The sequence below is a fragment of the Peromyscus eremicus genome, chromosome X (assembly GCF_949786415.1).
Source record: "Peromyscus eremicus chromosome X, PerEre_H2_v1, whole genome shotgun sequence".
Lineage (NCBI taxonomy): Eukaryota > Metazoa > Chordata > Mammalia > Rodentia > Cricetidae > Peromyscus > Peromyscus eremicus.
This window is the reverse complement of record NC_081439.1, coordinates 7,814,024-7,827,362: the sequence shown is the minus strand read 5'-3', so window position 1 is coordinate 7,827,362 and position 13,339 is coordinate 7,814,024. Positions and strand designations below refer to the sequence as shown.

At 38.0% G+C, this 13,339-nt stretch overlaps 1 protein-coding gene across 5 annotated transcripts in view; it reads left to right on the top strand.

The window, feature by feature from the left end:
- The window catches only part of Usp9x (ubiquitin specific peptidase 9 X-linked), a 146,100-nt gene that overhangs the window by 104,820 nt on the left and 27,941 nt on the right, over positions 1–13,339 (top strand). For all 5 annotated transcript variants that reach the window (XM_059250623.1, XM_059250624.1, XM_059250626.1 and 2 more), the window contains 6 exons: positions 2,512–2,620; positions 2,815–2,961; positions 4,208–4,354; positions 5,027–5,249; positions 8,316–8,536; positions 11,386–11,576. In XM_059250623.1, the coding sequence (XP_059106606.1) occupies positions 2,512–2,620; positions 2,815–2,961; positions 4,208–4,354; positions 5,027–5,249; positions 8,316–8,536; positions 11,386–11,576 (1,038 nt within the window). The remainder of the gene's footprint in view (positions 1–2,511; positions 2,621–2,814; positions 2,962–4,207; positions 4,355–5,026; positions 5,250–8,315; positions 8,537–11,385; positions 11,577–13,339) is intronic.

Genomic DNA, 13,339 nt, shown 5'->3' with positions numbered 1-13,339 from the left:
TAAGTAGAGTCAAATTTGTTAGCACAAGGTATCACAGAAACCAAATATTCTCCATGGTACATTAATGTTGAAGAAATAGTCATTTAACAATGTTTGACCTAACCCTCAATTTGTTTAGTTTTAGTCTGAAAAATTGGATAGGATATTGGCCTCCTGTCTTGTATTCCTAGGTGCCAACTGTTAATTTAATGTGAAATTTAAAAGAGGGCTGCCATAGCAGCTTATGGATTTCATACTAGAATAAAGATCAATTACTTACAGTAAATCTCTCAATTTTTAATCTCAAGAGCATTTAATCAGTATCAGTAATGTTTCAAGCTGCATTTTTATGCAAGTCATTCAGCTTTAAGGCATTCAAATCTGTAGAAAATGGTTTCCATCCATTTATATCAGTCTTATCCTGATTTTCATATATAAGGTAATTATGAAAACAAATTAGGCCAGGCATGGTGGCACACACCTTTAATCCCAGCACTCTGGAGGCTGAGGCATGGATACCTTTCTGATTTTGAGGCTTAGTTGCTCTACATATCAAGTTCCAGAACAACCAAGGCTACATAGTGATGCCATATCTCAAAAAACAACCACAGAAAACTAATTGGTATCGCTGTTACATGTTAATAGGTCGGATTCAACTTGCCTACTCTTCACAACACACTGTTGCGATATAGTGGAGTATCAAGTAAGAATGTACTGATCTGAAAAGAACCTTGAGTAATTTCCTTGAATGCAGCCAGTCAGGCCAATTAAACTTTTTTAGCCAGGCAGTGGTAGTGCACTTCTTTAATCCCAGCACTCAGAAGGCAGAGGCAGGTAGGTAGATCTCTGTAAGTTTGAGGCCAGCCTTATCTACAGAGTGAGTTTCAGGACTACACAGAGAAACCCTATCTAAAAAAAGAAACTATTTCATGTGATTGAAACAGATGCAGAACAGGGAAAGCTTACTGCCTCTTTGAAAAAAACCTTACCATAGTTGTACAGCTCTGTACATTGAAAACAAATTGGAGAAATCATTCTAGTTCCATTTAATAATGCATTTGAGTGCTAGTGGTGAAGGGAGGAAAGATGATAAGTCAGCACTTTCAATGAGGTCAAACCTGGAGGTAGCAGATTTTTGCACCCTTGATTTTCTTTCCAAAATCCTCCAGTTAGCAAGTTTTCCATGTTTAGGCCGGAAAAAAAAAAATTAGTGTAATAGGTTTCCCGCTTTTCTCTTGAAAATGTTCCCACTGTTATAAGTTAAAACTATTTTGCCCCTCTATGTATAGGTGGGTGGCCAGGTTTGTGTGGTACTGTGGTTGAAACCCAGGGTCTTGGTGTGTGTGTGTGGGGGGGAGTGTAATAGGGAAGCATTCTCTACCACTGAACTGAATCCACAATCCCCACTTAACCCTTCTCTTTCTGAAACTTACAGATAAGACAAAGTACTGTAGAAAGCCCTTCATCTCGTTATTTTTCTTGTCTGCAATAATAAAATGCACCAAGATTAGAATACTTGTGAGATTCAGATGTCAAATTTATTTACTTACTTATTTTTAAGGCATCTGGTTTTTCCCCTCTCTAATATAGGGTAAATTTCTGTCTCTTAGCTACATGGGACCAGAAGCGCTTCACATTTTGAAGTTTTTGAGATTTTTACTCTGTGCCTAGGCTTTTTTTTTTTTTTTTTTTTGGTTTTTCGAGACAGGGTTTCTCTGTGTAGCTTTGCGCCTTTCCTGGGACTCACTTGGTAGCCCAGGCTGGCCTCGAACTCAGAGATCCGCCTGGCTCTGCCTCCCGAGTGCTGGGATTAAAGGCGTGCGCCACCACCGCCCGGCCTCTTTGCCTAGGCTTTACCATTTGAGCATTCCCTAATTTAAAAATCTTAAATTTAGGCCCAAATCTGAAAGTTTTATTGTCATTGATTTAATTGTAACTGGTTCTTGGACACATATTCTCTCTCAAAACTCTTTGGGGTTCTAGAAGCACCATGTCAAACAGAGATGTCTCTGCCCCCTAGGAACATTGATTATAGTGAAGTTTATGTAGTATGTAAACCTTGGTGAAAGATTGATCCATAATTGTTAGATAAAATTCCCATGTCATTTGTCCTCAGAGAATATCACAATCATCTGAAAGGTTTGTTAGCACATTCTTGGCCAGACCTACTACCATTTCTCATCAGATGTGAGAATTGACATTTCTAACAAGTTTCCAAGTTGCTCCTCTGGTAGGCCGTGCTTTTGCAATCAGTACTTCAGTACTTACTGGCTGCATCAGTATCCTTTCAGTGATAACATAATTCCCACTGACCCCTTCTAAAATGCAATTGGATGAAAATTCTGTGTGTGTGTGGGGGCGTATAGATGTTTTAAGACTTCTTATAGAGCATTTTCTACCTATAAGAGTTTGTAGCCTGTTCAGAGAAAGGTTAGAAGGCATCCCTCAGAAAGTGTTTGATCTTAGCCTTGAACATGCAGTGGTAAACTCACTCACTTATGTATTTTTTCATGTTTTTAATTTCCATTTCAGAACTGTTCGTCAAGTAGCACAGGAACAATTCTTCTTAATGTGTACCAGATGTTGCATGGGACACAGGCCTCTACTTTTCTTCATTACTCTCCTCTTTACTGTTTTGGGGGTAAGAAACTCAAAAAATGTTTACCAGTGTAACTAATTCCTTCAAAAAGGATATTCAGGAATTTGTGAATTTAGCTAGTATCAGTTAGGGCAATCTATACTTAATCAGTAAAACATAAGGTAACTTAGGGTTTTTGAAAAAAAATTCCACGCATGAACATACTGAATCATCATACTGTATTTTATCATTTTCAGAGCACAGCCAGAGAGAGGGCTAAACATTCAGGCGACTACTTTACTCTTTTAAGGCACCTTCTTAATTATGCTTACAACAGTAACATTAATGTACCCAATGCTGAAGTTCTTCTTAATAATGAAATTGATTGGCTCAAAAGAATTAGGGTAAGTCACAGTTAATACTATGTTTGTTTATATCATTGTTAAATAATGCTTCATTAATAAATGGTTCATCGTTTAGAACATTTTGGTGAAGTGAGTAAACTCCAAACTTAAAGGGAACCAAAGAACGTACATTGTGTTGTTGGGTTGTGCTTTACAGAATGAATGCATTACTACTTACAGAAAATGTGTGCTTAAGATTTAGAATACATGGTCTGGAGAGATGACTCAACAGTTAAGAGCACTGGCTGCTCTTTCAGAGGACATGAGTTCAATTCCTACTAACCACATAGCGGCTCACAACCATCTATAATGGGATCTTATGCCCTCTTCTGGCATGCAGGCATACCTGCAGACAAAGCACTCATACATAAAAAACAAGCTGAGCATGGTGGCATGTGCTTTTAACCCCAGTACTTGGGATGCAGAAGCAAGCACATTTGTATGAATTAAGGGCTACATAGTGAGGCTCTGTCTATTGGAAAAAAAGATTTGGCATAATGAGGTACAGCTGCAGTTTTAGCTTTTCTGCCTTTCAGCAAATTGTCATTTAAATTTAAAATGCTGGCCTGGTGGTGGTGGTGGTGGTGGTGGTGGTGGTGGTGGTGGTGGTGGTGGTGGTGGTGGTACATGCCTTTAATGCCACCACTTGGGAGGCAGAAGCAGGTAGATCTCCATGAGTTTAGGGCCAGCCTGGTCTACAGAGCGAATTCCAGGACAGCCAGGGGTACACAGAGAAACCCTGTCTCGAACAACCAAAAGAAAAAAGAAAAGAAAATGCTGATGGTCTCTCCTCCCAAAGTAGTCAGATATACTAATTTTGATAAGTCTTTTGAAGACTTGTATAAAAATTTATTTAATCATATTGAAACTGAAGAACCAGAGAGAGTGAGACCAAAACTCAAAGCCAACAAACACGTCCTTCTAGTAACTAATATATTTCCTCCAGCAGGATTCACCATCTGAAGGTTTCTTAAGTGTCCCAAACAGTACCATCAGCTAGGGACCAAGTGTTCAAATATAGGATCCTATGAGGAACATTTCATACCCAAACCACAACAGATGTTAGCCTTCAGATTAGCATTTCTTCTAGAAGTCTATAAAGCCTATGTCAAGAAATTTCAAGATAATTTTAACTTGGTTGACTGGAAATGGAAAGGTTTAGAATAGTCTCACATTCTTCTAGCTGTCTTGTTCAGATTCTTCCATTTCATAAGTTAGTCATTTATAATTTTTTTTCCTTTGGCAGGATGATGTTAAAAGAACAGGTGAAACAGGTATTGAAGAGACAATCTTGGAAGGACACCTTGGGGTTACAAAAGAGCTACTGGCTTTTCAGACTCCTGAGAAAAAGTTTCATATTGGTTGTGAAAAGGGAGGTGCTAATCTCATTAAAGTAAGTTCTGTGTTCTTGATTTTAAACCACATATCCTATCCTTGTAAGTGTTGTCATTGAATTTGATAGTATTAGGTCTTTTTATAAAACCTTTTATAAAACCTATCTTTTAAGAATATGTTGTTGTTTTGTATTTTAAGACAAGGTTTCTCTATATAGTCTTGACTGTCCTGGAACTTGCTATGTAGACCAGGCTGGCCTAGAACTCCGAGAGATATGCCTGCCTACATCATATATATTAATTCTTTGAGATTTTTTTTAAACAGGGCAATTTAGACAATAAGGTGTCATTTTAGTATAATTTTATTCAAAGTTGTCTTATATTGATAACCATTTAATTTTTAAAGTAAATGTAAAAAAGAGCCAGGTACTAGGATCTCTGAGTTCAAGTTCAGCCAGGGCTAGATTCTGAGTAAATGTAGAATATAAATTGTTAGGTATTATAGCAATTAGTTCTGTCTTAATACCTAAAAATAAATAAATAACAAGAAATTGGGTGTGTAGATAAATCATTTTAAAAGTGGGATATTTTCACTAGAAACCCCACTATAAGTTTTCTGTGGTGTAAGGAAGTCTGAAATTATAATAAATTTTAAAATGATTTTCTTAAAAGAAATTTTACCCTTTGCAGAATGTCATTGCTAATATGTATTCTTTCTTTCAACTGTTTAGGAATTAATCGACGATTTCATCTTTCCTGCGTCCAATGTTTACCTGCAGTATATGAGAAATGGAGAGCTCCCAGCTGAACAGGCTATTCCTGTCTGTGGTTCACCAGCTACGATTAATGCTGGTTTTGAGTTACTTGTAGCTTTAGCTGTTGGCTGTGTGAGGAACCTCAAACAGATAGTAGATTCTTTGACTGAAATGTATTACATTGGTACAGCAATAACTAGTAAGTACTTTAAAACAAGGTTGTGATGATGATTCTATTATAAATTGTTTGCTCTCTTTTCATAAACATCTTTAAATCATATTTTTTTGTTAGTTACTAGTCTAAGATTTTTAGCAAATACATATGGGAGTGTAAGTGGTGGTACAAGTGCAAGTATTTGGTAAATTAAACGTCATCTTTCAAATCTGAAGTATAACCTATCTCCATTGTAGTCAGTAGCCCCAGTAAATGCAACCAAAATCTAAATTCATGACTGAGAAAACTTTTCAGGCCCTCATAGAGAAATGACTTCACGAATTGTTTTTGTTGTTATTTTGTTTTGTTTTGTTTTTCAAGACAGAGTTTCTCTGTGTAGCCCTGGCTGTTCTGGAACTCACTTTGTAGACCAGGCTGGCCTCAAACTCACAGAGATCTGCCCGCCTCTGCCTCTTGAGCGCTGGGATAAAAGGTGTATACTACCACCACCCAACCGACTTCATATTTATTTAAGATTCTCACTATATAGCCCTGGTTGGCTGCAAACTCATAAGAGATCTGCCTGCTTCTGCCTCCCAAGTGCTGGGTTTTAAAGCATGTTCCTTTACGTATGGACGTGTCTCTGTGTATGTGTGCACGCGCGCGCAATCCTTGGCTCTATATAAATCTTGGAAAAGTTTGTAAAATGATTTTATTATTAGATTATGTTTCAGAATAGAAAAGTAGATTGTTAAACAGACTTTAAAATTAGACTTTCAGCAGTTCTAGAAAATTTTAAATATGAGGTGAAGTTTTTTTTTAAGCTTAATGGAGAGTTTTCCTTGTAACATGCAAATTGGGTATGGAAATACACACCTGTAATCCCAGTATCTGGAAGGGTTTCTGTAAGTTTGAGGCCAACCTGTTTATATATAATTACTTTTCTATTACTGTGATAAAATACAATGAGCAAGACAACTTATGGGAGGAAGAGTTTATTTGGGCTAACACTTTCAGAGGGATAAAAGTCCATCACCCTCTCAGTAGGAAAACATGGCAGCTGGCAGGAACAGTAGAAGAGCCCACATCCTGGAGCTAAAGCAGGAAACAATGAACTGAGAATGGCACATAATTTTTGAAGCCTCAGAGCCTGCCCCAAGTGACAATTTTCTCTAATAATGCCACACCTCCTAAACTTATACAAACAGTGCCACAAACTGTGGGACAAAGTTCAAATGCCCAAAGCTATGAGGTACATGTCATTCAAAAAGATGATAATGACCTGCATAGCAAATTCCAGGACAGCCAGGAATGCATACCAAGGCTCTGTCTCAAAAAATAAAAATAAAAATAAAAATAAAAATAAAAATAAAGCCGGGCGGTGGTGGCGCACGCCTTTAATCCCAGCACTCGGGAGGCAGAGCCAGGCTGATCTCTGTGAGTTCGAGGCCAGCCTGGGCTACCAAGTGAGTTCCAGGAAAGGCGCAAAGCTACACAGAGAAACCCTGTCTCGAAAAACTAAAATAAATAAATAAATAAATAAATAAATAAATAAATAAATAAATAAATAAATAAATAAAAGCAAACAAGTGCTAAAGAGAGTGTACACTGAAAAAGTACATTTCTGCCCATCTGTTCCCCTGGTATTTTTGATAGCCATAATCATTCATGTCTGTCTTCTCATCTTCTGTGTGTTCGGGTCCTGGAAGAGCAGCCAGTGTACTTAACCACTGAGCCATCTCTCCAGCCCCCTGATACTCTTCACTTTGTGTTCCACTTGATATAGCTGTCATTATTCCTTGTCCAACACAGAAAGTGTTTTACCTATTCATTTATTGGCTGTATACCTTTCACTTCAGCATATTGTCGTTTAAATGTCCCCCTAGAAAATGGCGTTTATATTGTTTCCAGCTTTATACTAAGTACAGAAACATAAGAATGTTTAGTAAGTAAGTAGATCTGTTAATCTCACAAAACTTTAAAACCACCATCTGGTTTGCTCCTCAAAATAGCACTGTGTGGCTGGGCAGTGGTGGCGCACGCCTTTCATCCCAGCACTCGGGAGGCAGAGCCAGGTGGATCTCTGTGAGTTCAAGGCCAGCCTGGTCTACAGAGCAAGATCCAGGACAGGCACCAAAACTACAGAGTTTGGCGAAGGGGGTAAAAAAAAAAGGCGTTGTGTGGATATAAGCAGAGCTAATTTTAACTATATTTGCAAGTGTCAGGACAAGAACATAAACCCTCACTTTTGGGATTATTGAAACCACAAACATGAATGAATAAATTTCATTAAAACTTGAGCAAACCGGGGCTGGAGAGATGGCTCAGCGGTTAAGAGCACTGGTTGCTCTTCCCGAGGTCCTGAGTTCAATTCCCAGCAACCACATAGTGGCTCACAACCATCTGTAATGAGATCTGGCATGCAGGTGTATATGCAGGCAGAACACTGTATACATAATAAATAAATAAATTTTAAAAAGAAAGCTTGCTGCTATTGTAGAGGTCTTTAGGTTGGTTCCCATCATTCCACATTGGGTTCCAGGGGTTTCACACATACCTCTAGCATATGTATACACAAATACATAAATAAAAATATTTTTTTGAAAATAAATAATTGATTAGTACAGATGAAACCAAACTTAATAAGGAATTGTTAGCTGTATACCATCTTACATGAATATATTAGAGACTGCCAAAGAGGCAACACCAGATTAAAAATACGGAGTTTGTTGGGAGTCAGAGATGTGACTCAGTTGGTAAAATGCAATGGCTTTGATGCCCTGTACTACATAAAGTAGGCATGGTGTTACATACTCTAACCCCATCACTGGGATGGTAAAAGCAAGAGGATCTTAAGTTCAAGATTATCTTCAATAACATTGATGGTTCCAGGCCAGCCTGGCTACATGAGACCCTGTCTCAAAAACAAATGAATAGAATTTTAGATTGATGGGTCACTATTTGTCTTAAATGCATTTATTAGTGGCGAAATGCCAAGTGAGGGCCCTGCTCTAATGACTGTTCAGTTAGTAGTGTTACTGTTTTGTCAACAGAGCTTGAAAATGACAAAATGGTTTATGCTCATGCTATAAAACTCATATTATTTTTCAGCTTGTGAAGCACTTACTGAGTGGGAATACCTGCCACCTGTTGGACCCCGCCCACCAAAAGGATTTGTGGGGCTGAAAAATGCCGGTGCTACTTGTTACATGAATTCTGTGATTCAACAGCTCTATATGATTCCCTCCATCAGGAACGGTATTCTTGCAATTGAAGGCACAGGTAGTGATGTAGATGATGATATGTCTGGGGATGAGAAGCAGGACAATGAGGTAAATTATACTTCTATTACCTGTGTTTTTCTGTGTTTGAAATTCTAACAGATACCATTCTCCCAATGGCTACTAAGGGGGGTAGTATAGTCACCAATCAGTTTCCATAGGATATTAGTCTAGGATCTCCTTCCAAGTCTCCCCACCCCCATCCCAGGATATCAATCTGAATGAAACCTACACAAATCTTTTTACATGCTTTATCTGTAGATTATATATAATGTTCTATACAGTATCAATGCTGTATAGTAGTTGTATTAAATTTCTCAAAGTCTGTACATGTTTGGTACAGAATCAATTTTCCTCCCAGTATTTACCTTCATGAATCCACAGATGCTGTCTGTGGATATGAAGAGCTAATTGTGTTGTATTTTCCTTCCTCAGACTGTCAAAACTATGTTTGAAAGTTGGAATAGCCTCTCACATTTGGACTACCTCTTAGTGGAGTATGTCTCCAATAAACAGTTAAAGTACCCATCCTTTTTATGTAGTTTTTGATAGAAGTTGAATTTTGACTAGTTTAAATCAGCAATAGCTAATCTTTTTGGTTTTTTGGGCCACATTGGATAAAGAATTATCTTGGGCTACACAACTTGAAGTCAGTTTCACTTTTTTTTCCCATGGTTTTTTTTTTTTTTTTAAATAGTTATACTATGCTGTTCAAGCTAGCCTCTGAAGGTCTCCAGCTTCAGTCTTGCAGATGCCAGGATTATAGTGTATACCACCACACTAGGCTATGTTTTACACTTTATCTGTGCTTGAGCTTGCTTTGGGTTATACTTATCCCCCCCCCCCAGGTCATATTTCTACTTACTTAAAAACAAAACTCTTCTCTATTTCAAATACTATTTACATAATCTTGTGACAAACTTTAAGCTGCCTGTAAAGTAGCCACAGCAGAATAAAGCAATGAAAATCTAAGTGGTAGCAACAGGTAAAAGTTGGTAACTATGATGTTGCTTTTCAAAGAAGAAAATGTGGCAGTACTGAAGTTAGGTCATGTCTGTACCCACCCTATGTGCCTTTGTTTTTAATTGTTTTATCTATCCCTGTTTGTAGTGTTAGTGGAAACTGAAGTGAGAAGCCCAAGTATAATATTCTCTTTGTAATTGTTTTTGGATATTTCTTCTTTGCTTCCTTTATTCAGTAAACTTGGATTTGTTCTGAAGAAACAGTTTACCACTTCTGGGGCTTTTAAAACAACTCTTTCCCCAGACCTGCTGGTCTTAAATGATCCAGGGATTGGGAACTGAGTATTTTTACTTTTTACCAAAGCTTCATAGGGCATGCTTATATCCAAACCTGGTTAGGACCCACGTATTATCTATTCCTTTATCAAATGTCAAACACAAGATATCCACTGAACTATAAATTTTCCTCTGTAGCTCTCAAGATTTTGAGCCTTGGTAATTTTCATGTTATATCTTCTACCACTATTTGTTTGTTTTTGTCTAACTTAGGGATCTGTCTGTGTTGCCCAGGTTGCCCATTATTAATTCCTGGGTTTAGCTCAAGTGATCCACCCAAGTAGCTGGGACTCCAGGCACATGCTGCAGTGCTCAACTCTACTATTTATTCTCCAAGGTTTTAAAATCGATTTGATCTTAACCATGTTGTAGTGTACAGCTAAATAGTATTAAGTATACTTATCGTTGTGCATCATTACCATCATATCCAAAACTATTTTTATCTTGCAAAAGTGAAACTCTGTACCTATTAAAGAACTCCCAACCTCAACAACAGCCCTTGACAGCCCCTTTTTTTTCCTATCTATTAATTTGACTACTCTTAAGTGCCTCATATAAATGGAATCATAACATTATTTGCCATTCTGTGACTGACAAGGTTTGCTTTTTTTGAGATTAGTGCAGACTGACCCAGAACTTATGAGCTTCCTCCTGCCAGCTGGATAATACTTCACTGGCTGTATGTAGCATGTTTTGTTTATCATTTCATCTGTCACAGACACTTGGATTACTTCCTCATTTTAGCTACTGGTGCTATGAACATGAATACACAGACCCTGCTTTTAGTTCTTAGCATATTAGGTATTCTAGTTGAGTTTAAGGTAGAACATCTTTGGAGAAAACCTCCTTAAATCTTTCTGCTTCATTTTTTTTTAAGCAAGGTCTCATTATATGTAGTTCTGGCTGGCCTGCAACTTGCTAGGTAGGTTAGATTGGCCTCATACTCAAAGAAGTCTACCTGCTTCTGCCTCCTAAGTGCTGGGATTAAAGACTTGCCAGCTTTTTGCATTTTAAAATTTGAATTGTAAGTTTAAGGAGTCCTCTATATATTCTGGATTCTACTTCCTCATCAGATAAGTGGTTTTACATTTTCCTCCCACACTAAATTAGTTACCCTTTTACTCTTGGCAGTATATTTACACAAAAGTTTTTAACTTTTCCTGAGATCCAACTTGTCGATTTTCATATGTTGCTTGTACCTTTGATGTCATAGTAAGAAACCATTACCAATTACAATGTCTCAAAGATTTTTTCCTTCAAGAATTTTGTTTTAGCTCTAACTTTTAGGACTTTGGTGCAGATTGAGTTGGATGTTTTCTCTATGTAATATTAAAGAGGCTTTAGCTTCATTCTTTTACAGCTATTAATGTCTATATTCTCACTCAACCTGAAAATGGTAGGAATAAGACTAATACTATAAATTAAAATGTATACACCTTTTGAAAATTAAGTCCTTTGGAAACAAAAGTGTATGTTCACTAACTGGAATTTATCTCAACATATTTTACTACACTTCTGATTAGTTCATTAATGATACTTTTTGATTTCTAGAGCAATATTGATCCCTGATTAGTTCATTAATGATACCTTTTTTATTTTTAGAGCAATGTTGATCCCAGGGATGATGTGTTTGGATATCCTCAACAATTTGAAGATAAACCAGCACTAAGTAAAACAGAAGATAGGAAAGAGTACAATATCGGTGTTCTAAGACACCTTCAGGTTATCTTTGGGCATTTAGCTGCTTCTCGACTACAATACTATGTGCCCAGAGGATTTTGGAAACAGTTCAGGTAAAGTATGGATGGATACTCAAAACACATCTTCAAACTTGATGAATAGCTCATATTCCTAAAATATGTATCTTCATCATGTTGGGGAGCCAACAGGCATGGTGCTGGAGTAGTAGCTGGGAGCTTTACATCCTAATCTACAGACAGCAGACAGAGAAAGAGACACTGATCCTGGCTTGGGCTTTTGAAACCTCAAAGCCCACCCCCAGTGACACACCACCTCCAACAAGGGCATGCCTCCTAACCTAGTGGTTCTCGATCTTCTAATGTTTTAGCCCTTCCTTTAATACAGTTTATGTTCTGGTGACCCCCAGCTATAAAATTATTCTGTTTGTGCTTCATTCATAGGTGTAATTTTGCTACTGTTATGAATTGTAATGTAAATATCTGATTTGCGGGGTATCTGATATGTGACCCCCGTTGTAGGCAGAGCTTTCCCATCCCAGGAGCCACTTCCAAATTACCACACAAAGGTTTATATTAATTGTAAATGTTCGGCCAATAGCTCAGGCTTATTACTAACTAGCTCCTGCATTTTAAATTAACCCATATTACTTATTTACGCACTGCCACATGGTGGTACCGTTATTAGTTATTAGCATGACAGTTGATCTTGCTTCTCTGCCCCTCCTCTCAACTCTTGACTCCACCCTTCTTTCTCCCTGTATCCTGTTTGATCGCACCACCTACACTTTTTGCCTTGCTATTGGCCAGCCAATCAGCTTTTATTAGCCAATGAAAGTAATACGTAGTCATAGTGTACAAGAGGATTGTTCGACAGCATCCTATGGGGGCCTACAATCCACACTTTGAGAACTGCTGTCCTAATTCTTCCAAATGGTTTATCGACTAGGGACTAAGCATGCAAATATATGAGCATATGGGGGGCATTCTTATTCAAACTATCACATTTGATTTTTTTTAATTTTGTTTTGATTTTTGAGACATTATGAATTGTAAATATTTTTAGAGATAGAGGTTTACCAAAGGGGTCGTGACCCTCAGGTTGAAAACCACTGCTCTGTATAGTCGTGGCTGTCCTGGAACTGGATTTGTAGACCAGACTGGCCTCAAACTCACAGATGTCCTCCTGCCTCTACTTCTACAGTGCTGAGATTTAAGGCATGTACCACCACATCCAGTCAAAAAATTATTTTTGTTTTATTCGTATGGATGTTTTACCTGTGTGTATGTTTATGCACCACATCCATTGGAGGCCAGAAGATAGCATTGGACCCTCTGGAACTGTCATTAGAAATGGTTGTTAGCTGCCGTGTGTGCTGGGAACCGAACCAGATCCTCTGCAGGAACTACCAGTGCTCTTAACTGCTGAGCCATCTCTCCAGCCTCCTTTAGTCTCTTAAGACATGACATAACTTAATTGTGAAAATGTGTGATGCATAGACAATAGAATCATGGGGTCTCATATACTTACCACCACTCAAATTGACCACTACTCAATTCAGACAATCTTACATATTCTTTCCTTTTGGGAGAGGTGGGGCGGGGTTCTCAAGACAGGGTTTCCTTGTGTAACCGTCCTGGCTGTCCTGGAACTTGCTTTGTAGACCAGGCTGGCCTTGAACTCACAGATATCCGCCTGCCTCTGCCTCTCAAGTGCTGGGATTAAAGGCATGCCCCGTCACTGCCCAGCTTCCTTCCTACTTTTCCAAATTATTTTGAGACAAATCACAGATAATAGCTTCACTTATAAATACTTCATTATGTGTATTTGATGTCTGTTTTAAAACATAATGGATCTA